The 26,677-nt window shown below is 38.9% G+C and overlaps 1 protein-coding gene across 1 annotated transcript in view; it reads left to right on the top strand.

The window, feature by feature from the left end:
• Window positions 1–25,147, top strand: part of LOC135611556 (uncharacterized mitochondrial protein AtMg00860-like) — a 29,684-nt gene extending 4,537 nt beyond the window's left edge. Inside the window, exon 2 of the mRNA XM_065107194.1 lies at window positions 24,958–25,147. Within this exon, the coding sequence (XP_064963266.1) occupies window positions 24,958–25,147 (190 nt within the window). The remainder of the gene's footprint in view (window positions 1–24,957) is intronic.
• Window positions 25,148–26,677: the final 1,530 nt, after the last annotated feature.

Genomic DNA, 26,677 nt, shown 5'->3' with positions numbered 1-26,677 from the left:
TGTCCTAAAAATTGGCATGTTCCGGATGTACTTTTTCTATCTATCCTGCATCCGCCAAAATCGGCATCTGCATAAGCTATTAGATCGAATTTTTCAGATTTTGGATACCACAATCCTAAATTTGGAGTTCCTTTAAGATACCTAAATATTCTTTTAACACTCTTAAGATGAGATAATTTAGGATTAGATTAAAACCTAGCGCAAAGTCCTACACTAAACATAATATCCGGTCTAGTCGCGGTGAGGTAGAGTAGACTACCTATCATTCCCCTATATGTTTTTTGATCGAAACTTTCACCATTTTCATCCATATCTAACTTAGTCGCAGTACTCATAGGGGTGTTTATTGCTTTTGAATTATCCATGTTAAATCGTTTTAACAATTCTAATGTATATTTAGATTGGTTAAGAAATATACCATCACTAAGTTGTTTGACTTGTAATCCCAAAAAGAAAGTTAATTCAACCATTAAACTCATTTCAAATTCAAGACTCATACATTTGGCAAATGATTCACATAGTGATTCATCCGAAGAGCCAAAAATAATATCGTCAACATAAATTTGCACAATAAGAAAATTATTTTCAAAATGTTTAATAAACAATGTAGTATCAACCTTGCCTTTAGTAAAATTATTTAAATTAAGAAAGGAACTAAGCCTTTCATACCAAGCTCTAGGAGCTTGTTTCAAGCCATAGAGGGCCTTAGTCAATTTGAATACATGATTAGGAAGAAGAGAATTTTCAAATCCGGGAGGTTGTTCGACATATACTTCTTCAGAAATAAAACCATTCAAGAAAGCACTTTTAACATCCATTTGAAATAGTTTAAAATTATTGCTACTAGCATAGGCAAGGAGCATCCTTATGGCTTCTAATCGAGCCACGGGAGCGAAGGTTTCTTCGTAATCGATACCTTCTTCTTGGTTGAAACCTTTGGCCACTAATCTAGCCTTGTTTCTAACCACGATACCATTTTCGTCTTGCTTGTTTCTAAAGACCCACTTAGTACCTATGACTAAGTGGTCACTTGGTCTAGGAACAAGCTTCCATACCTCATTCCTCTCAAATTGGTTCAATTCTTCTTGCATTGCAATGACCCAAAAATCATCTTTTAAGGCTTCGTCAATGCATTTAGGTTCAATTTGAGAAAGGAAAGCGGCGTTAGCACAGAAATTTTTGAAAGAAGAACGAGTTTGAACCCCTTTTGATGTATCTCCTATAATTTGCTCTTTTGGATGAGCATCTACATACTTCCATTCTTTTGGTAAAGAAATTTCGGAAGAAGATGCATTCAAATGGCTATTTTGAGGAGAGGGTTCATTTAAATTCAAATTATCAAAACCAAGATCATCATCAAAATCATTTTTCTTTAAATCAGAAATTGCATTTAAAATTACATGAATAGACTCTTCTATTACTAAGGTTCTTTTATTAAAAATCCGAAAAGCCTTAGAAACGGAAGAGTAGCCAAGAAAGATGCCTTCATCGGATTTAGCATCAAATTTACCTAAGGCATCCTTTTCATTTAAAATAAAGCATTTACAACCGAAAACTTTAAAATAAGAAATATTTGGTTTTTTGTTATTCCATAATTCATAGGGAGTTTTTGATAGAGATGGTCTTATTAGAACCCTATTCATGATGTAGCAAGCCGTATTTACGGCTTCGGCCCAAAAATATTTGGGTAAACTATGTTCATTTAACATAGTTCTTGCCATTTCTTGTAGGTTTCTATTTTTTCTTTCAACTACACCATTTTGTTGAGGATTTCTTGGAGTTGAGAAGTTGTGATTGTATCCATTAACTTCGCAAAAATTTTGAAAGTCATGGTTTTGAAATTCACCACCGTGATCACTCCGAATTGATGAAATCATGAAGCCTTTTTCGTTTTGAGTGAGTTTACAAAATTTAGAGAAACACTTGAAGCAATCACTTTTGTGAGCTAAGAAATAGGTCCAAGTGTATCTAGAGTAGTAATCCACAATCACAAAAGCATATTTGCTTCCACCTAGACTTGTTGTATCAATTGGTCCAAATAAGTCCAAATGGATCAATTGTAATGGTCTAGTGGTGCTAATTTGATTTTTTGGTTTGAAGCTTGTTTTTATTTGTTTGCCTAGTTGACATGCATCGCATACTTTGTCCTTAATAAACTTTATATTTGGAATTCCTCGTACTAATTCTTGAGATGAGATCTTAGATATTGTTTTCATGCTTGCATGGCCTAATCTCCTATGCCAAAGCCAAGCATCATCATTTACGGCGGAGAAACACATTTCATTACTTAGTTCATCAAGATTGATGGTATAGACATTATTTTGTTTTAAAGCAATCATAGTCATGTTATGATTTGGTTTTTCAATAATGCACATATTTGATTCAAATCTAACGATGTAACCTTTATCGCATAGTTGACTAATACTCAAGAGATTATGTTTCAATCCATCAACTAGTAAGACATCATCAATGGAAAAATTAAATTTGTTACTAATAGTTCCCTTGCCAATGATTTTGCCCTTGTTGTTGTCTCCGAAGGTAACGTACCCTTCTTCTTTGCTAGTGAGCATAGAGAAATGAGATGGATCTCCAGTCATATGTCTTGAGCATCCACTATCGAGATACCATCTCTTGCTCCTAGCTTGTGGGTTTGTCTACAAAAGAGGATGATTTTTAGGTACCCATTTGATTTTGGGTGCCTCAAAAATTGACCCACTAACTTTGTTATTTATTATTGAATTCTTTATAGTTCCTTTAGGAACCCATATTAATTTTTGTGAACTAATTTTCCTAAATGGGCATTTGTAAGCAATATGTCCGGATTTGCAACAAAAGTTGCATTTCATATAAGAGGAAACATGTAATGTAGGTCCTTTTATGAAAGTGGTAGGATTTTGATGTAATCCTTTTAAAAATCCAATTCCATTTCTATTTGCGATGTGACCCTTGTGTGCAAGGATCATATCTAATCTTTTGCTACCAACCTTAAACTTGTTTAAGGTTTCCTTAAGAAGCAAATTTTCATTTTTTATTGCTTCTAAGTGCTCACACTTAGAGCATGGAGGAGTTTGAAGACTATCAAACTTATCTTGTAGGAAGGCATGCTATTTCTTTAAGATACTTAACTTCTTGCTAACAGTTCTACATTCATCAAATAATTCAAGAAAAGCGATAGATAGTTCTTCAAAAGATAAATCTTCATTAAATAAATCACATACCTCTTCTCCTAACGCCATTAGCGCGTAATGAGCAACTTGCTCGGTGTTGGACTCCTCTTCTTCGGATGCGCTTGAATCATCCCATGTTGCCTTGAACGCCTTCTTCTTTGATGTTCTCTTTTTGGCTTGAGGACAATCGTTCTTATAGTGTCCCGGTTTTTTGCATTCATAGCAAATCACTTGGTCCTTCTTTTGTTCAAATTTATTTTTTGTATTATTTTTAAATTTGTTCTTTCTTAAATATTTTTTAAATTTTTGAGTCAAAAGTGCAATGTCATTGTCACTGTCCTCATCACTTGATGTTCCTTTCAAGTGGTCTTCTTGTGATTTGAGTGCCATATCCTTCCTGTTCTTTGGAAGGGGGTTCTCGAGCTCGTCATGAGCTTGACATGTCATTTCATAGGTCATTAGAGACCCAATGAGTTCTTCAAGAGGGAATGCTTTAAGGTCTTTGGCCTCTTGAATGGCCGTAACTTTTGGATCCCAACTTTTAGGGAGGGATCTGAAGATTTTAGTTACTAGTTCAAAGTTAGTAAAATCTTTACCAAGAGCTTTGAGTCCATTGATGACATCCGTAAACCGGGTGTACATGTCTCCGATGGACTCACTTGGTTTCATTCGGAAAAGTTCGTAAGAGTGCACAAGGATGTTGATTTTGGACTCTTTCACTCGGCTAGTGCCTTCATGAGTGACCTCAAGAGTTCTCCAAATATCAAAAGCCGAATCACACATTGAAACACAATTAAATTCGTTTTTGTATAGTGCACAAAACAAGGCATTCATAGCCTTTGCATTTAAAGCAAAAACCTTCTTCTCCGATTCATCCCATTCGCTCATCGGAAGAGAAGATTTTTGAAATCCATTCTCGACAATAGACCAAAGCTCAAAGTCCATAGAAATGAGGAAGATCCTTATGCGAGTCTTCCAATATGTGTAATCCGACCCATTAAACAAAGGTGGTCATGCAATAGAATGGCCCTCTTGCATGCCGGAGTAAGCCATCTCTCTTGGGTATTAAACCAAATATGAGAGATAACCTCACTCTGATACCACTTGTTAGGATCGGAGCGGCACTAAGAGGGGGGGGTGAATTAGTGCAGCGGATTAAAATAAGATTTTAACAAGATCTTTCGTATGAAAAGAACGGAACTTGAAAAGTTTAACTTGAAAGCATATTCTTAAAGTTGCGCAGCAAGAGTAATAAGGAACTAAAGCAGTAAGAAGATTTGCAGTAATGTAAATGACAATAATAAAATGCAAACCAGAGATTACGCCGATTTTTAGAGTGGTTCGGTCAAATGACCTACTCCACTTGCGATGCCCCTATTCGATGAGGCTCCCACCTTCCACTAGCAAATCTCTTGAAATGGAAGGGTAAACACCCCTCTTACAACCTTTTACAAGCAGTTCAACCTCTTACAAATTTTCAATAAGAAAGAAGGAGGAGAACTCTCTAGCAAATTGAAAACAAGACTTGCTAAGACTTTCTAAGACTTTTCTCTCAATCAAAAATGCTTCTCAAAAGTTGTTATCTCAGCTGAGATTTGAGGGGTATTTATAGGCCTCAAGAGGATTCAAATTTGGGCTCCAAAATTTGAATTCTCTTAGGGTTCCCGGTGCTGGAGGTGCCACCGCCCAGTCAAGCGGTGCCACCGCCCAACGCTCGGGTGCTGGATGGTGCAACCGCCCAGCCAAGGAGGTGTCACCGCCCAGCACTCGGGTGCTGGGTGGTTTCACCGCCCAGCCAGGCGATGCCACCGCCTGGCTCTCCGATTCATTGGTTTGGCTTAATTTTAGCCCAAACCAAATCTGACTTTGGGCCCAGTTGGCCCCTAACCAGGATATAGGATTATCTCTTAATCCTAATCCTAATTACAGGTGAACTACATAACACAAAAAAAACATCCTAAGCAAGTTTTTTTTTTTTTTTTTTTTTTAACCGCGAACGTCGAGTCTTGTTCCGGCGAGCTTTCCGACGAACTTCTTCCGACGGACTCCCTGCAAGCTCCCAATCTTTGTGATGACTTTAACGAGTAGCCGAGCCTTCTCGGTGATCTCCGCGAGCCTCCGACGATTTCTTCGGCGAACTTCCGACACGTTCCCGATTTCTTCTCGGTTGGTTCCGGCAGCATCTCCGGTGATTCTTCGGTCTCTTAAACGTCCATCGAGCTCGACTCCGGTATCCTTACTTTATGTTTTCTGGTTATCGTAGTTAATCCTGCACACTTAACTCAATAATATGGATTAGATCAATTAACCCACCAATTGATTATATCATCAAAATCCGTGATTCAACAGGTAGGACTTCCTGGCTGAGTTTGATATGGCAATAGAGTACAAGCCCGGAAAATCAAATGTCGTGGCCGATGCATTGAGCAGGAAAGTGGAGCAAGTGAATACCATACAGTTGGAGGGCAAAGGTCAAGCAAGTCAGTTGCACTCCAACTTCCTTTCCAAGATCAAAGATGGACTGTATAGTGATCCCCAAGCAATAATGATAAGACCCTAGGGTTTTATCATGGAAGAAAGGGGAGAAAAGGGAATGATCACTTCGAGGGGATCAGTCTCCTTAATCACTTCGAGGGGATCGGCCTCCTTGATCACTTTGAGGGGATCGGCCTCCTAGGGTTTGTCAAAAGACTGAATGATATTTCATTGATTGCCCAAAAGAAATAGTTATATCCCTATTTATAGAGTTTCGACTCTAACTGAACTAAACAGACTGAATAAATATTATTTAAAAGCTTAAAAAATAAAAGGATCCTAACAATTCCTCCTCCTTTAATTTAGCATTGTCCTTAAGGCTGAGCAACATCAAATTATGGAAACTTCTCTTTTAGCACTCTATAGAACTCCCAAGTGGCTTCTTCCTTTAGTAAGTTGGCCCATTGCACTAGCACTTCAGTCACAGGATGTCTATAGTATATTACAAGTCATCAATCAAGTATGGCTTGTGGTTGAGCTTGAACTTCCCCAATAGTAGAGGTGTTCGGCAAATGGCGTTGCACTATCTCATCTTCACCCAACTTCCTCTTAAGGTCTGAAACATGAAAAACTGGATGTATTTTAGAGATAGCAAGCAAATCCAAATAGTAGGCAACTGGTCCAATACGTTATAATACCTTATAAGGCCCAAAAAAATCATGGAGACAGCTTCATGGAAGATTGGACCTTTTTGGAAGTTTGCTTGTAGGGTTGAAGATGAAGGAAAACACAATCACCCACGATAAATTCTCGTTCACTTTGGTGTTTGTCAGCTTGTTGTTTCATTCTTGCTTGTGTGGCTGTGAGGTTATCCTTTAAAAGCTAAATAATCTTATTTCTATCCATCAATTCCTTGTCCACTTGATCAACTTTAGAAGAACCAAGTATATATTTTGTAATTGTAGGTGGGGGTTGACCATAAACTGCTTCAAAGAGAGTTATTTTAATGGAAGAATGGTAAGAGGTATTATACCACCACTTGGTCTAGGGAAGCCATTTAATCCATTCCTTCGGCTTATCACTAGTAAAGCATCTGAGGCAATTTTCTAGGCACCTGTTTACCACTTCAGTTTGCCCATCTGTTCGTGGATGATAAGTAGTGCTCATATTCAGCTAAGTACCCTACAAACGAAAAAGCTCTGTCTAAAAGGAGCTGATAAAAACCTTGTCTCTGTCACTAACAATGGAATAGGGACTCCTATGCAATTTAGCTATGTTTTCCACAAAAATACAAGCAACACTTGCAGTAGTATAAGGATGTAGTAAAGCACAGAAATGAGCATACTTTGTAAGTCTATCCATAACTACAAATATAGTACTTTTTCGTTAAGATTGTGGGAGTCCGTCAATGAAATCCATAGATATGTCGGTCTAAGTAGCTTCAGGAATAGGGAGGGGCTATTGCAAACCTAGGGTGGCTACTGTCTCACTTTTGTGGCACTAACAAACATTACATTCAGCAACAAATTTCTTGATAAAATGTTTTATGCCTTTCCAGTAAATAAGTTGTCGGACTCAGCTTATAAGTGCGGAGAAATCCAAAATGACTAGCAATTGGTGATGATTGGAACTTCGTCAGAATTATCTCCCAACAAAAAGAATGTGGTGCTACAACTATTCGACCTTTATAGCACAAGTCCACCAAATCCCAACTATAATTTGGGATAGAACCTGGAGCTTCTTCTAGTTTTTTTATGATATTTTGGATCTTAGGATCATCTGACCATTCCCTTCTGATAACTTTCAAAGCCTAACAAATATGAATAGAAATAGCGATTAGTTCAACTTGTTCTGGTAGGCGTGAGAGTGCATCAACAATTAGATTCTCGCTCCCTTTTTCATAAATGATCTCATAATCAAATCTTAGTAGCTTTGTGACCCATTTCTACTGCTCTAAAGAAGAAATCTTTTGCTCCAGAAAATATTTGAGACTTTTGTGATCAGTACGTATTTGAAACCGTCGGCCAATTAGGTAGGGTCTCCATTTTGTGATTGCTTATATAATGTCTAGCATCTCCTTGTCATAAATAAATAAACTTGGATGGGAAGGGGAAAGAGCTTTACTAGTGTCAGCGATAGGCCGGCCTTCCTGCATTAATATAGCCCCTATATTGGCTCCAGAAGCATCAGATTCAATCACAAACAACTTATTAAAATCGGGTAGAGCAAGTACTAGTGTAGTAGTCATTACAATTTTTAAGAAATTAAATGCCTGAGTTGCCTCTTCTGACCATTTGAATGCATCTTTCTTCAGAAATGATGTCAAGGAGGCACTGATTTTGTCATAATTCTTTATAAACTTTTGGTAATAGCCTGTTAGTCCCAAGAACCCCTTTAAAGCTTTGATTGACATTGGAATTGGCTAGTCTTTCATCACTTGGATTTTTGAAGGATCAACTGTAACACCCTTTTGAGAGATGATATGGTCGAGATACTCAACCTCTGGTTGCCCAAAATTACACTTGGATTTCTTGACAAAAAGACCATGCTCATGAAGAATATTAAAGACAATTCATAAATGTAATAAATGACTCTCTAGGGAAGGACTATATATCAAAATATCATCAAAGAAAACTAGAAGAAACTTACGGAGATGAGCCTGAAATATATCATTCATAAAACTCTGAAAGGTAGAGGGCACATTGTTAGGATCGGAGCGGCACTAAGAGGGGGGGGTGAATTAGTGCAGCGGCTTAAAACGTTGGTTTCGACAAATCTTTCGTACGATAAAAATCAGAATCGAAAATGCTTAACTTGAAAGCGTATTCGCAAAGTTGTGCAGTAAATGTAATGAGGAAATAAAGCAAGTAAGAGGGTTTGCAGTAATGTAAATAGCAGTAATGAAATGCAAACCAGAGATTACGCCGTTTTTAAAGCGGTTCGGTCAAGTGACCTACATCCACTTGCGAGGCCCCTCTTCGATGAGGCTCCCACCTTCCTCTAGCAAATCTCTTGAAAGGGAAGGGTAAATACCCCTCTTACAACTTTTACAAGCGGTTCACTCTCTTACAGATTTTCAGCAAGAAAGAAGGAGGTGAACACTAGCAAATTGAAAACAAGAAAGGCAAAGACTCTTCTAAGACTTTTCTCCCAATCACTTGTTGCTCAAAAAGTTATATTCTCAACTGAGACTTGAGGGGTATTTATAGGCCTCAAGAGGATTCAAATTTGGGCTCCAAAAATTTGAATTCTCTTATGTTCCCGATGTTAGCGGTGCCACCGCCCAGCGCTCGGGTGCTGGACGGTGCAACCACCCAGCCCAAGAGGTGTCACCTCCCGGCTCTCGGGTGCTGGGCGGTGCCACCGCCCAGCCAGGCGGTGCCACCGCTTGGCTCTCCGATTCACTGGTTTGGCTTAATTTTAGCCCAAACCAAATCTAACTTTGGGCCTAGTTGGCCCCTAACCAGGATATAGGATTATCTCTTAATCCTAATCCTAATTACAAGTGAACTACATAACAAAAAAAAAACATCCTAAGCAAGTTTTCAATCGTGAACGTCGAGTCTTGTTCCGGCGAGCTTTCCGACGAACTTCTTCCGACGGACTCCCTGCAAGCTCCCGATCTTGTGATGACTTTAACGAGTAGCCGAGCCTTCTCAGTGATCTCCGTGAACCTCCGACAATCTCTTCGGCGAACTTCCAAAAATTCCGATAGGTTCCCGATTTCTTCTCGGTTGGTTCCGGCAGCATCTCCGACGATTCTTCGGACTCTTAAACGTCCATCGATCTTGACTCCGGTATTCTTGCTTTGTGTTTTCTGGTTATCATAGTTAATCCTGCACACTTAACTCAATAATATGGATTAGATCAATTAACCCATCAATTGATTTTATCATCAAAATCCGAGATTCAACAATCTCCCCTTTTTTGATGATAACAATCAATTGATGACGGAGTTAAACATAACTCCCCCTATCTATATGCCATATTATGAGAAGATGAAAACACTTGAATTGCATCCATAGAATTCAAGCATAAATCGATAAGTTCTAACCGTAGAACTTATCGTTATTCTCATTAAGCAATAGTAAATACAAAACTTCGATGAAAATCATTTTCAAGTAGAATGATAAGAGACAATTTTTACTACGATAGGAGATAAAGATTTTCAACATGAATTTCATGATATAAATGTAAGGCAAGCTTTCAATATGATCAATCAATCTTGTGATATTCTCAAGGATTTTGCAAGGCATATAAGACATTCATATCACATATGCTTTTGAAATTCATATAAGTCATGCTATCAAAATGGTACAAGTCATCACTTTTCTCCCCCTTTGTCATCAACAAAAAGGGAATGAGACTTGAAGAATATAACTTGTGATTATAATATCAGGAATTCAGCATTGATCATACGAAAATCCATCATCCAAAATTAAGTATGCTAAAATATTTACGCAGAGTTCACCTAAAGGAAAATTCAGCATTCATCCATTTTATCAAATCTCTTCTTTCTATAAATAACACAAATTGTAGGTGTGCAAGGAAGAGATTATGATTAAAAAATATCAAGTAGTAACTCCAATAAGTCAAGATCATAATACAAACTCATTTAAATTTACATCGTCAACTTGAAACTCATAATCAAGCCATCAAAATCAATTTCGAGATTCATAAAATATCATAAAATCATTAATCTTGATCAGATGGGAGCGGTGTTTGACTCAAGATAGGATAAGATAATTTAACATGTCATTTAGAATCAAAAGAGAAGGATCAGATTCATCGAGGAACAGAGAGAGGATGAAAAACTTTACAGAAAATCCATTCAAACAAGTTTATTTTTAGGGACAATTTAACATACCTAATTCCCTTCTAATGAATTCAAATTGGTCTTCGTTCAAAGCTTTTGTAAATATATCTGCTAATTGATGCTTTGTGTCAATGAATTCTAGAACAACATCATTGTTAAGGACATGATCGCGTATGAAATGATGCCTAACGTCGATGTGCTTAGTTCTAGAGTGCTGAATTGGATTTTTAGTAAGACATATGGCACTAGTATTATCACATTTTATGGGAATGTTTTTAAAGTGAATTCCATAGTCTTCTAATGTATTTTTCATCCAAATAACTTGTGCACAACATGCACTTGCAGCAATGTATTCGGCTTCCGCCGTAGATAGTGCAACTGAATTTTGTTTCTTGGAAGTCCAAGAAACAAGTGCATGTCCTAAAAATTGGCATGTTCTGGATGTACTTTTTCTATCTATCCTGCATCCGCCAAAATCGGCATCTGCATAAGCTATTAGATCGAATTTTCCAGATTTTGGATACCACAATCCTAAATTTGGAGTTCCTTTAAGATACCTAAATATTCTTTTAACACTCTTAAGATGATATAATTTAGGATTAGATTGAAACCTAGAGCAAAGTCCTACACTAAATATAATATCTGGTCTAGTCGCGTTGAGGTAGAGTAGACTACCTATCATTCCCCTATATGTTTTTTGATCGAAATTTTCACTATTTTCATCCATATCTAACTTAGTCGCAGTACTCATAGGGGTGTTTATTGCTTTTGAATTATCCATGTTAAATCGTTTTAACAATTCTAATGTATATTTGGATTGGTTAAGAAATATACTATCACTAAGTTGTTTGATTTATAATCCTAAAAAGAAAGTTAATTCACCCATTAAACTCATTTCAAATTCATGACTCATACATTTGGCAAATGATTCACATAGTGATTCATCCGAAGAGCCAAAAATAATATCGTCAACATAAATTTGCACAATAAGAAAATTATTTTCAAAATGTTTAATAAACAATGTAGTATCAACCTTGCCTTTGGTAAAATTATTTAAAATAAGAAAGGAACTAAGCCTTTCATACCAAGCTCTAGGAGCTTGTTTCAAGCCTTAGAGAGCTTTAGTCAATTTGAATACATGATTAGGAAGAAGAGAATTTTCAAATCCGGGAGGTTGTTTGACATATACTTCTTCGGAAATAAAACCATTCAAGAAAACACTTTTTGTTGAATCTCGTATTTTGATGATGAACCTCCTTGATATATGTTTATGATTTAATCTGCGTTTTGAGTGACGCAGAGTGCTTCGATCAGGATGAGACAATTAAAGCAGGAACATCATGTTGTGCCGGAAGAACATGTCAGAAGATTGGACGTCGGGCCGGTGGATCGGTCGACGTATCGACAGAAGGCTTCGGGTCGTGGACTCGGGCATCGGGCCAAGAAGAGCGGGTATTGTGCCAAGGATATCGGAGTTGCGGAGTCAACTGGCCGATTGGGCAATAGGCTACAGGAAAGGACGATGCGCCGAAGAATCGGACGAAGCATCGAGGGACCAATGACATGCCGGACAACTTGATTAATTGCTTAGGATTAATTGTCTCGATCGAAGTTTTTGTTTTTGTGTGTGCAGGATTAACTACGATGAAAGAAAGACAAGCAGCAGGAGTTGCGCCGGAGTCAAGTTCATGATCACATTGGGAGTTCGAGAGTTCGACGGAAGTTCGGACGATCGTCGGAGGTTCTGCGAGAACAGATCCGAGAAGTCCAGAAGCTTGCCAAGCGAAGCTCGTCGGAACTTGCCAAGTGGATCGTCGCAAAGTCCAGGAGTTTTCCGGAAGTCCGCAGGAGCATCACCGAGGGTTCATCGGATGATCGACGGAAGTTCGCCGGAAACTCGCCGGAAGAAGCGATTGACGCACCGAAGCAAAGCTGCAGAAATTGTCTTAGATCTAATCGTAGTTAGCACGTTGATTAAGTTGGAAAATGGGAGGTGATCCCATTAACTTAATCTTGGGCCAATTGGGCCCGAATTCGGACTGGTTTGGGCCAAGTTTGGAGCCCAACCAGTGATCTGGAATTGCACCAGGAGGTGCAACCGCCCAGGCCAGGAGGTGGCACCGCCTGGGCTAAGCCTCCCAGCTAGACTGGGCGGTGCAACCTCCCTGACAGAGAGGTGGCACCGCCTGAGCTCAGTCTTCGAGCAAGACTGGGCGGTGCAACCTCCCTGGCAGAGAGGTGGCACCGCCTGAGCTCGGTCTTCGAGCTCTGCCAGGCGGTGCAACCTCCCCAATCAAGAGGTGCAACCGCCTGATCCCGGAATTCCGGGATTTGATCGTTTTGAGCTCCAAATTTGAATTGGGTTGGGGCCTATAAATACCCCACCCATTCAGCACTGAAAAGAGCAAGAACTTACCCGAAATCTTGATCTTTTCAGTGGTTCTTAGAGCTCAAAACTGCTAGTTTTTCCTCCTCCTTCTGTTCTTCAAGTTTGAGTTGTAAAGAGAGGAGAGAAAACATCTGTAAGGGTTGTCTCCTAAGCCCGTCGAAAGGAGTGAATCTGTAAGAGGGTAGTTGGCCTTCGCCTATTGAATGAAGGCCTCTAGTTGATGTCGGTAACCTCATCGGTGGAGGAAGCCAAAAGTGGAGTAGGTCAAGACTGACCGAACCACTCTAAATCTCTGGTTTGCGTTTATTTTGAGCACTTTATCATTACTGCAAACCTCCTACATAGCTACTGCTCTCTGTGCTTTTACGAACGAGTTCTGTGCAGTTTACGTTCACGTCTTAATTCCATTTACAAACTGCAAACTGCTCTCTGCGCTTTTACGAACGAATTCTGTGCAGTTTACGTTTACGTCTTGATTCCATCTACAAACTGCAAACTATCTCTCTGCGCTTTTACGAATGAGTTCTGTGCAGTTTACGTTTACGTCTTGATTTCACTTACAACTGCAAACTGTCTTCTGCGCTTTTTTTTCGGACAAGGCTCTGTGCAGTTTACGTTTACGTCTTGATTTCATTTACAACTGCAAACTGTCTTCTGTGCTTTTACGAACAAGGTTCTGTGCAGTTTACGTTTACGTCTTGATTTCGTTTAGAACTGCAAACTGTCATCTACGTTTAGACGCAAACTGCGTTTAGACGCAAACTGCGTTTAGACGTAAACTACGCTTAGACGCAAACTGCGTTTAGACGTAAATTGCGTTTAGACGTAAACTGCGCTTAGACGCAAACTGTGTTTAAACGCAAACTGCGCTTAGACGCAAACTATGTTTAGACGCAAACTGTGTTTAGACGCAAACTGCGCTTAGACGCAATCTGCGCTTAGACGCAAACTGCACTTAGATACAAACTTTGAATCAGCTTTTGCATCATAATAGTTTCTATCGAACGAACGCAGCTTTTAGTTTTAATCGCTGTAAAATTTCCGCTGCATTAATTCACCCCCCCCTCTTAGTGCTCTCGATCCTAACAATTGGTATCAGAGCGGGGTATTTCTCATTTCGGATTTACACCCGAGAGAAATGGCTCTTTAAGAGGGCTTATCGGTTGTTCGTCCACCGTTCTTTAACGGATTGGACTACACTTATTGGAAAACTCGAATGAGAGTTTTCTTGATTTCGCTGAATCTGGATTTATGGAATATTGTTGAAAACGGTTTTCAACTTCCCTCCAAACCGATGAACGAATGGTCGGATTTGGAGAAGAAGTATTTTTCTTTAAACGCAAAGGCTATGAATGCCTTATTTTGCGCTTTGGACAAAAATGAGTTCAATCGGGTTTCTTTGTGCGAAACGGCTTTCGATATTTGGCGCACTCTTGAAATCACGCATGAAGGAACTAGTAGAGTCAAAGACTCGAAAGTTAATATTTTACTGCATGATTTCGAGCTTTTTCAAATGAAGCCAAGCGAAACCATTGTTGACATGTACACCCGTTTTACGGATGTCGTCAATGGTTTAAGAGCTCTTGGCAAATGTTTTTTTAATTCTGAACTTGTGAACAAGATTTTGCGTTCTCTTTCTAAGAAGTGGGATTCAAAAGTAACTGCAATACAAGAAGCTAAAAACCTAAACAACTTACCACTTAAAGAACTAATTGGTTCGTTAATGACATACGAAATGGTGCACAATGCACATGATGAACATGTTGAATACAATCACCTTCCAAAGAATAGGAAGGATTTGGAACTCTGGACAAATGAATGCCACTTGAGCGATGACTCAAGTGATGAGGACAATGATGAACAAAACAACCTTCCAAAGAACAGGAAGGATTTGGGACATAGAACATTTGAAGACCACTCGAGCATAAGCTCAAGTGATGGTGAACTTAAACTACAAATGAAACGAAAATTAAAAAGCAAAAAGAATGGAACTACTTGCTTTAAACGCAAGAAGAAGAACAAAAATTGGGATGAATCGAGCTCCTCCGAAGACGAAGAAAAAATCAACAAAAGCGAGGCGGCAAACTACGCCTTAACAGCATACAATGTTGAGGTAATGCCTTTGGTTTATTTTGAAATTACTTGATGCTTTCATGATGTAGTTTTCTTTTTTAGTTTAGAATTAATTTTCTTGAAAATTACATGTTAAAAAAAAAAATTATTACAAAATTATGATCATGCTAGTAATTTCGAAAATGATAATATTGCATATTTTATGATAAACAAATAAAATTTGATTGAAAATATGAAATCATGGTTAAGAAGTAATAATGTGTATCATGTTTGATTAACATTGTTGAATGAAATCACGTTTGATTTAAAGTAATGCATAATAATATTAAATGGTTATGATACAATGATTAACAATTTTATGCATGAGATTTTAAGTTATTCACGATCATGAGCTTGTTTGATCTTCATGATTTAAATTCAAAATCTATAGCAAAAATCATGTCTGAATATATGAAAGTGTTAATTTCATTTTCGGATTCACTTAACAAGTGGTATCCTAACTATCGGATTTACTCATACACTTATGAAAAATATTTTTCTAAAATAGATTTGATGAAATGATTCCTGCTTATAAATTCCATCTTGAAATATGAATGATAGTATTTTTGCTTGCAAAGATTTGTTTCATATACATATCTCCTATGATTCATGTGCAGAAAAAGAATTTACAAATCATAATACAATGAGATTTCTTATACAAAAATAAAGTGCTTTTATGATTCATTGCTAAAGAGAATAATTATTAAAATCATGATCTTGATAATTATAACATGAAGCTCGTTATAAATCAAGATCGTTCATTATGCTTATCAAAAAGGAGTTCTTCAAATGAAATGCAACTTGTCTTTTGATTTCTTAGAATTCAATGAAGTGTCATATTAATATCTTAAAACTTGGAATATTTTAAAATGTGATCTTGATAATAATGTTTCAAGTTGCTCTTTGTACTATATCTTTTCAAATGAATCATGAGCCTTGATATCATATATTTCATAATATAGAAATAACAAGATTTCTTTGCCTTTTGTCTTGAACTTTCATGCTTATCTTAATTTGGCATATAAAGACTAAGGCATGATTAGATGAAAAAGAATCTCTTAAAAAATGCTTTTCCCATCTGATCGAGATTAATGATTTCATGATATTTTGTGAATCTCGAAATTAATTTTAATGACTTGATTATGAATTTCAAGTTAATGATTTGATTTGAATAAGTTTTATCTAAATCATAATCTTGATCTTGCAAAATTGAAGTCACAAATAATATCCTGTGGTATTCATGAATTGATACTCACAATATGAAAGCATTGATATTCATGACTTGAATTGGATTGAAACATTGTATGCTTAAATTAATCATTCTCCTATGTTTCAAAAATTCCTTAAATGCCTTATGTGATGATTGAAAACTAACTTGCTTTATGATGAATCACGAATCATAACTTGATCTATGATGCCTTGAAATGATTGAAATATTTAACACTTTTATGCTCTACCCCCTACTTTCTTCTTGTTTTCAATGATAAAATGGGGAGAAGTTTTGATCATGCATGGTAGGATATAATTTGACAAAATTGATACCATCATGATATGAAACATTTATGATGTGCAATTATGCATGCAATACTTGTGCTTTCTAATTATGATATGATGTGTTGCATATGATGTAAATCATGATTTAAAATGCTATGAGTGCTAAGTTACACACTTTGAGAAGAAATTGCTATATTGAAACATTAATGTAATTATGAATGGTGATATGAAATTATGCATGTAATACTTCAACCTATGATAACGATGCATGCAATGATAAAATATTCATGATGAAAAATTGTCTTGACATTCATAACTTGATTATTCATCCTTTGTCATGATTTTGAAATCGTTGTAAAAGGAAAAAGAACTACAAAACTGTATTCTTCCTTTCTTTTTGACAATGACAAAGGGGGAGATAGCTAGCTTGCATAAGTCAAGAAGATGCAAAAACTTGATTGCTAACTTGCTTATTTCAAGAAGCAAAAATTGTCTTCTTGAAAATCACTATCTTGAATATCTCAAGAAGCAAGACTTGCAACCTGCACATTACAATAGGAAGCAATAATCAAGAGCCTACACAAGAAAGTTATCTTGCATTTGCTTTCGAAGTTTTTGCTAGCTTGTATATTGCGAAACTTGTATATCGTAAAAATTGCTAGCTTGTAGTCTAAAGAGAAGCGAAAAGTTGCTATCTCAAAAGAAGCATATGTGCTATCTTGCCTATCTCAAGAGGCAAAAATGCTAACTTGCACATCTAGCAAAACTTGACAAATTTGCATATTTCAAGAAGCAAGAGTTGCCTTCTTGAACATCTCTAATTTGCTAACTTGCATGATATAGAACTTGCTATCTTGAACATCTCTAATTTTCATACCAAGTGCTATCTTGTATACTGTAAAACTTGCATATCTAAAACTTGATAGCTTGAATGTTCTAAGCATGATGTAACATTTGCTAAATTTTTTGGCTTCAAAACTGCATGATGATAAAACTTGATATTATGTTTTTCATGCAATGAGTTGAACCAATATCACAAACACTTGATTGTGATACTTCTCCTTTTTGTTGATGACAAAGGGGGAGAAGTATGTTGAAGAAAGTATGTTGATGACATGACATGACATGTGATGCATAAGTTTATGCATATGTTCATGTTGACGTGTTGCAAGTATTCATGATGAATATTGCAATGACTTGAATTCAGTTTGAATTCAAGGTTCTATCAATATGGCATATTGATAGGGGGAGTTTGTTTAAACTCTGGGAGTTAAGGTTAACTCCGATTATGATGACATGTTGCTTAGATTTTTGAATCTAAGAGTTTCTATCAATAAGGTATATTGATAGGGGGAGTTTGTTTAAACTCCGGGAGTTAAATTTAACTCCGTCATCAAGTAGTTGTCATCATCAAAAAGGGGGAGATTGTTGAATCTCGTATTTTGATGATGAAACTTCTTGATATATGTTTATGATTTAATCTGCGTTTTGAGTGACGCAGAGTGCTTCGATCAGGATGAGACAATTAAAGCAGGAACATCATGTTGTGCCGGAAGAACATGTCAGAAGATTGGACGTTGGGCCGGTGGATCGGTCGACGTATCGACAGAAGGCTTCGGGTCGTGGACTCGGGCATCGGGCCAAGAAGAGCGGGTATTGTGCCAAGGATATCGGAGTTGCGGAGTCAACTGGCCGATTGGGCAATAGGCTGCAGGAAAGGACGATGCGCAGAAGAATCGGACGAAGCGTCGAGGGACCAATGACATGCCGGACAACTTGATTAATTGCTTAGGATTAATTGTCTCGATCGAAGTTTTTGTTTTTGTGTGTGCAGGATTAACTACGATGAAAGAAAGACAAGCAGTAGGAGTTGCGCCGGAGTCAAGTTCATGATCACATTGGGAGTTCGAGAGTTCGACGGAAGTTCGGACGGTCGTCGGAGGTTCTGCGAGAACAGATCCGAGAAGTCCAGAAGCTTGCCAAGCGAAGCTCGTCGGAACTTGCCAAGTGGATCGTCGCAAAGTCCAGGAGTTTGCCGGAAGTCCGCAGGAGCATCACCGAGGGTTCATCGGATGATCGACGGAAGTTCGCCGGAAACTCGCCGGAAGAAGCGATTGACGCACCGAAGCAAAGCTGCAGAAATTGTCTTAGATCTAATCGTAGTTAGCACGTTGATTAAGTTGGAAAATGGGAGGTGATCCCATTAACTTAATCTTGGGCCAATTGGGCCCGAATTCGGACTGGTTTGGGCCAAGTTTGGAGCCCAACCAGTGATCTGGAGTTGCACCAGGAGGTGCAACCGCCTAGGCCAGGAGGTGGCACCGCCTGGGCTAAGCCTCCCAGCTAGACTGGGCGGTGCAACCTCCCTGACAGAGAGGTGGCACCGCCTGAGCTCAGTCTTCGAGCAAGACTGGGCGGTGCAACCTCCCTGGCAGAGAGGTGGCATCGCCTGAGCTCGGTCTTCGAGCTCTGCCAGGCGGTGCAACCTCTCCAGTCAAGAGGTGCAACCGCCTGATCCCGGAATTCCGGGATTTGATCGTTTTGAGCTCCAAATTTGAATTGGGTTGGGGCCTATAAATACCCCACCCATTCAGCACTGAAAAGAGCAAGAACTTACCCGAAATCTTGATCTTTTCAGTGGTTCTTAGAGCTCAAAACTGCTAGTTTGTCCTCCTCCTTCTGTTCTTCAAGTTTGAGTTGTAAAGAGAGGAGAGAAAACATCTGTAAGGGTTGTCTCCTAAGCCCGTTAAAAGGAGTGAATCTGTAAGAGGGTAGTTGGCCTTCGCCTATTGAAGGAAGGCCTCTAGTTGACGTCGGTAACCTCATCGGTGGAGGAAGCCAAAAGTGGAGTAGGTCAAGACTGACCGAACCACTCTAAATCTCTGGTTTGCGTTTATTTTGAGCACTTTATCATTACTGCAAACCTCCTACATAGCTACTGCTCTCTGCGCTTTTACGAACGAGTTCTGTGCAGTTTACGTTCACGTCTTAATTCCATTTACAAACTGCAAACTGCTCTCTACGCTTTTACGAACGAATTCTGTGCAGTTTACGTTTACGTCTTGATTCCATCTACAAACTGCAAACTGTCTCTCTGCGCTTTTACGAATGAGTTCTGTGCAGTTTACGTTTACGTCTTGATTTCACTTACAACTGCAAACTGTCTTCTGCGCTTTTTTTTCGGACAAGGTTCTGTGCAGTTTACGTTTACGTCTTGATTTCATTTACAACTGCAAACTGTCTTCTGCGCTTTTACGAACAAGGTTCTGTGCAGTTTACGTTTACGTCTTGATTTCGTTTAGAACTGCAAACTGTCATCTACGTTTAGACGCAAACTGCGTTTAGACGCAAACTGCGTTTAGACGTAAACTGCGCTTAGATGCAAACTGCGTTTAGACGCAAACTGCGTTTAGACGTAAACTGCGTTTAGACGTAAACTGCGCTTAGACGCAAACTGTGTTTAGACGCAAACTGCGCTTAGACGCAAACTGTGTTTAGACGCAAACTGTGTTTAGACGCAAACTGCGCTTAGACGCAATCTGCGCTTAGACGCAAACTGCACTTAGATACAAACTGTGAATCAGCTTTTGCATCATAATAGTTTCTATCGAACGAACGCAGCTTTCAGTTTTAATCGCTGTAAAATTTCCGCTACACTAATTCACCCCCCCCTCTTAGTGCTCTCGATCCTAACACTTTTGACATCCATTTGAAATAGTTTAAAATTATTACTACTAGCATAGGCAAGGAGCATCTTTATGGCTTCTAATCGAGCCACGGGAGCGAAGGTTTCTTTGTAATCGATACCTTCTTCTTGGTTGAAACCTTTGGCCACTAATCTAGCCTTGTTTCTAACCACGATACCATTTTCGTCTTGCTTGTTTCTAAAGACCCATTTAGTACTAATGACTAAATAGTCACTAGGTCTAGGAACAAGCTTCCATACCTTATTCCTCTCAAATTGATTCAATTCCTCTTGCATTGCAATAACCCAAAAATTATCTTTTATGGTCTCGTCAATGCATTTAGGTTCAATTTGAGAAAGGAAGGCGGTATTAGCACAAAAATTCTTGAAAGAGGAACGTGTTTGAACCCCTTTTGATGCATCTCCTATAATTAGCTCCTTTGGATGAGCATTTATATACTTCCATTCCTTGGGTAAGGAAATTTCGGAAGAATGTGCATCCAAGTTGCTATTTTGAGGAGGAGGTTCATTTAAATTCAAATTATCAAAAGCAAGATCATCATCAAAATCATTTTTCTTTAAATTAGAAATTTCATTAAAAACTACATGAATAGACTCTTCTATTACTAACGTTCTTTTGTTAAAAACCCGAAAAGCCTTAGAAACGGAAGAATAACCAAGAAAGATGCCTTCATCGAATTTAGCATCAAATTTTCCTAAGACATCCCTTTCATTCAAAATAAAGCATTTACAACCGAAAACTTTAAAATAGGAAATATTTGGTTTTTTGTTATTCCACAATTCATAGGGAGTTTTTTATAAGGATGGTCTTATTAGGACTCTATTCATGATATAGCAAGCCGTATTTACGGCTTCGGCCCAAAAATACTTAGGTAAACTATGTTCATTTAACATAGTTCTTGCCATTTCTTGTAGGTTTCTATTTTTTCTTTCAACTACTCCATTTTGTTGGGGATTCCTCGGAGTGGAGAAGTTGTGATTGTATCCATTAACTTCACAAAAATTTTGAAAGTCACGGTTTTGAAATTCGCCACCGTGATCACTCCGAATTGATGAAATCATGAAACCTTTTTCGTTTTGAGTGAGTTTACAAAATTTAGATAAGCACTTGAAGCAATCACTTTTGTGGACTAAGAAATAGGTCCAAGTGTACCTAGTATAATCATCCACAATTACAAACGCATATTTGCTTCCTCCTAGACTTGTTGTGTCAATTGGTCCGAATAAGTCCAAATGGATCAATTGTAGTGGTCTAATGGTGCTAATTTGATTTTTTGGTTTGAAACTAGTTTTTATTTGTTTACCTAGTTGACATGCATCATATACTTTGTCCTTAGTAAACTTCATATTTGGAATCCCTCGTACTAATTCTCTAGATGAGATCTTAAATATTAGTTTCATGCTTGCATGGCCTAATCTCCTATGCCAAAGCCAAGCATCATCATTTAGAGCAGAGAAGCACATTTCATTACTTAGTTCATCAAGGTTGATGGTGTAGACATTATTTTGTTTTAATGCAATCATAGTCAAGTTATTGTTTGGTTTTTCGATAATACACATATTTGATTCGAATCTAACGATATAACCTTTATCGCATAGTTGACTAATACTCAAGAGATTATGTTTCAATCCATCAACTAGTAAAACATCATCAATGGAAAAACTAAATTTGTTACCAATAGTTCCCTTGCCAATTATTTTGCCTTTGTTGTTGTCTCCGAAGGTGACGTACCCTTCTTCTTTGCTAGTGAGCATAGAGAAATGAGATGGATCTCCAGTCATATGTCTTGAGCATCAACTATCGAGATACCATCTCTTGCTCCTAGCTTATGGGTTTGTTTCTTCTTATAAAGCCATTAGCGCGTAATGAGCAACTTGCTCGGTGTTGGACTCCTCTTCTTCGGACGCGCTTGAATCATCCCACGTTGCCTCGAGTGCCTTCTTCTTTGATGTTCTCTTTTTGGCTTGAGGACAATCGTTCTTGTAGTGTCCCAGTTTTTTACATTCATAGCAAATCATTTGGTCCTTCTTTTGTTCAAATTTGTTTTTTGTATTATTTTTAAATTTATTATTTCTTAAATATTTTTTAAATTTTTGAGTCAAAAGTGCAATGTCATTGTCACTGTCCTCATCACTTGATGTTCCTTTCAAGTGGACTTCTTGTGATTTGAGTGCCATATCTTTCCTGTTCTTTAGAAGGGGGTTCTCGAGCTCGTCATGAGCTTGACATGTCATTTCGTAGGTCATTAGAGACCCAATGAGTTCTTCAAAAGGGAATGCTTTAAGGTCTTTGGCCTCTTGAATGGCCGTAACTTTTGGATCCCAACTTTTAGGGAGGGATCTTAAGATTTTAGTTACTAGTTCAAAGTTAGTAAAATCTTTACCAAGAGCTTTGAGTCCATTGATGACATCAGTAAACCGGGTGTACATGTCTCCGATGGACTCACTTGGTTTCATTCGGAAAAGTTCGTAAGAGTGCACAAGGATGTTGATTTTGGACTCTTTCACTCGGCTAGTGCCTTCATGAGTGACCTCAAGAGTTCTCCAAATATCAAAAGCCGAATCACAAATTGAAACACGATTAAATTCATTTTTGTCTAGTGCACAAAACAAGGCATTCATAGCCTTTGCATTTAAAGCAAAAACCTTCTTCTCCGATTCATTCCATTCACTCATCGGAAGAGAAGATTTTTGAAATCCATTTTCAACAATAGTCCAAAGCTCAAAATCCATAGAAATGAGGAAGATCCTCATCCGAGTCTTCCAATAAGTATAATCCGACCCATTAAACAAGGGTGGACGTGTGATAGAATGACCCTCATGCATGCTAGAGTAAGCCATCTCTCTTGAGTATTAAACCAAATATAAGAGTGAGCCTTGCTCTGATAACAATTGTTAGGATCGGAGCGGCACTAAGAGGGGGGGGGGTGAATTAGTGCAGCGGCTTAAAACGTTGGTTTCGACAAATCTTTCGTACGATAAAAATCGGAATCGGAAGTGCTTAACTTGAAAGCATATTCGCAAAGTTGTGCAGTAAATGTAATAAGGAAATAAAGCAAGTAAGAGGGTTTGCAGTAATGTAAATAGCAGTAATGAAATGCAAACCAGAGATTACGCCGTTTTTAAAGTGGTTCGTTCAAGTGACCTACATCCACTTGCGAGGCCCCTCTTCGATGAGGCTCCCACCTTCCACTAGCAAATCTCTTGAAAGGGAAGGGTAAATACCCCTCTTACAACTTTTACAAGCGGTTCACTCTCTTACAAATTTTCAGCAAGAAAGAAGGAGGTGAACACTAGCAAATTGAAAACAAGAAAGGCAAAGACTCTTCTAAGACTTTTCTCTCAATCACTTGCTGCTCAAAAAGTTGTATTCTCAGCTGAGACTTGAGCGGTATTTATAGGCCTCAAGAGGATTCAAATTTGGGCTCCAAAAATTTGAATTCTCTTATGTTCCCGATGCTGGTGGTGCAACCGCCCAGCCCAGGAGGTGTCACCGCCCAGCCAGGCGGTGCCACCGCCTGGCTCTCCGATTCACTGGTTTGGCTTAATTTTAGCCCAAACCAAATCTGACTTTGGGCCCAGTTGGCCCCTAACCAGGATATAGGATTATCTCTTAATCCTAATCATAATTACAAATGAACTACATAACAAAAAAAAAACATCCTAAGCAAGTTTTCAACCGCGAACGTCGAGTCTTGTTCCGGCGAGCTTTCCGACGAACTTCTTCCGACGGACTCCCTGCAAGCTCCCGATCTTTTGATGACTTTAACGAGTAGCCGAGCCTTCTTGGTGATCTCCGTTAACCTCCGACGATCTCTTCGGCGAACTTCCGAAAATTCCGATAGGTTCCCGATTTCTTCTCGGTTGGTTCCGGCAACATCTCCGACGATTCTTCGGACTCTTAAACGTCCATCGATCTTGACTCCGGTATTCTTGCTTTGTGTTTTCTGGTTATCGTAGTTAATCCTGCACACTTAACTCAATAATATGGATTAGATCAATTAACCCATCAATTGATTTTATCATCAAAATTCGAGATTCAATAGCACATTTCTTTCTTACTAGTAAGACTGGGGAGGAATATGAGCTAACACTAGCTCTTATAACTCTTGTTTCAAGCATCTCTGTGATAATCCTCTCTATCTCTGCCTTTTGGAAATGTGGATATTTATAGGGTTGGACGTTGGTTGGTACTTTCCCGGGTAATATTGGATTTTGATGATCATGATGTCGAAGAGGTGGAAGTCCTTGTGGCTCTGCAAAGACATTTGCAAACTTTTTGAGTAATGAATCAATATTTCCAGTTTGAATATGCACTATCATTCCCTTTTCAATGTTCTACAATTGCACCAAAAATCTGGTGTGTCTTCTGAAGAACCCGCTCCATCCGATGGCTAGTGATAGTTGCAACCTTACCTCCGCATCTTCCCTTGAGGATAACCTACTTTCCATTAATAAAAAACTTCATAATTAGTTTAGAAAAGTTCTAGGAAACATCACCCGGGGTTGATAGTCATTTAATTCCAAGCACCACTTCATAGTCTTCTAAGGGTAGTAAAAAGAAATTCATAAGTAATTATTGACCATGCAAGTGATAATAGTCAAGATCTCCCGTGATAACAACCTCAACAATAGCCAAGATCTCCCCAACTACTTGATAAGATATCGTAAATCTGTTAAGGAAAATCCTCCATTGTTAAGGAAAATTATTCCTTCTAAACATTTATAAATATGGAGTATTATGTATTGTTTCAATCAATATAATCTTCTTTCTATTTCATTTCTATCATGGTATCAGGACTCTCGCCATGAAGGCCACTTCTAAACATCTCGAAGTAGACCCGTCTCCCTACCGAACTCCACCGAATCTCGACTCCATCTCCTACTGCCTCATGGACCACGACTCCATCTCAATCGCTCCCCCCTCCGTCACTGCTCCCGCTGTGACTGCACCTGGAGTCACCATCAGGTGCAGCATTTTTCCTTAGCGAAAGGTGGCAGCAATAGTGGGATCTTCCTCCGTCGAGCTCTTATCGTTGTAGCGTGTTCCACAGACATCCTCCAGGATCATTGAGCAGCCTCCTTCGAAGTTGAACAAGGGCCACCATGCTGCGCCCCCTTCTCCTCCCTCTTCTCCTCCCTACGTCGGCGGCATTCTTTACTACTGCCCTTCCTTTGCCTCTTCCTACAGAAGCAAAGCCAACACATCCTCGCAACTGCTCCCCGGCTAGCGACCTCTTCTCCTCGTTCCTGCATCTCGCTCGAGCAAGAAGTGCAGCTGCCACCGACCTTGCCACAATAGCCCTCGCAGCAGTAGTAGCCCTCTTTGTCGCAGCCGTAGCAGCCCTCTTTGCTGTAGCCACAGTAGCCCTCTCTGCTGCAGCCGCAGCAGCCCTCACAACCGCAGCAGTTGTAGCAGCCCTTTTTGTCGCAACAACTGTAGCAGCCCTCTTTGTCGTAGCAGCTGCAGCAGTAGTGATCTGCCCTTCTCCCAAGCTACTGTCCCCTACTCCACATTCTTCGCCGCGGCATGTAGCATCCGGAACCATTTCCAAGTTCGCAACTGCAGAACTGTTGCATAGAGACTGCAGCACTACTGGACAAAGATCTGTAGCTTTACACAATATTGATCATTGTCAATATTGATCAACAACGCACAACCCATTTGCCACTAACACCTCTTCCTCCCTGATCATTGTCATCGCTGCAGACTTCTAGTTACTCCCACATATTGGTACATATCCTCCATATGTCCTCATCATCTATCTCTGATGCTCCCATTACTATTCCTGCAGGGAACCATAGTACTTTCCCACATACAGGCCTTATCTCCATAAATGCAGCAACCCTCATCCCCTTCAAATTATCCAAAGGTGGCAACTACGCATCTTGGCATGCTCAATTATCTAATATACTATTTGGCTATGATCTTCTAGGCTATGTCGATGGCTCTCTTAGTTGTCCACCGGTAATGCTCAACATCCTAGGCACACCCAGTCCGGTACCAAATCCGGACCACAAATTATGGTTACGCCAGGATCGTCTCATCTTTCAAGCTATTCAAGCCTCGGTCGCTGGATCCCTCATTCCACTCATTTCTTTATGGGACACTGGTACCAAAGCTTAGTGCAAGTTTAAGCCACCCAAACCAATCGTTCCTGCACTCGCATGCTTAGTCTCTTGTCTATGTCATAACGATAAAACAAGAGGGAAGTACTGTTGTTGATTATCTACATAACATAAAGATTATCATCGATAACTTAGCCTTAATAGGTCATTCCCTCAGTGATAAAGAAGTTACTATCCATATCCTCAATGGTCTAGGAGACGAGTACAAGGAATTGGCAGCAGCAATACGTGCACATGATTCACCAGTGTTATTTGAAGAACCCTATGACAAGTTGACTGACTATGAGATATATCTCAAGTGTGAGGACAAGTTGCCAGGATCATCCATCATAGCTCAAGTCAGTCAAAAATCTAAGAAAAAGAGCAACCGGTACAACAAATCTATCAAC

This window comes from Musa acuminata, chromosome BXJ2-5 (assembly GCF_036884655.1).
Source record: "Musa acuminata AAA Group cultivar baxijiao chromosome BXJ2-5, Cavendish_Baxijiao_AAA, whole genome shotgun sequence".
NCBI lineage: Eukaryota > Viridiplantae > Streptophyta > Magnoliopsida > Zingiberales > Musaceae > Musa > Musa acuminata.
This window is presented reverse-complemented; position numbering and strand designations above follow the sequence as displayed.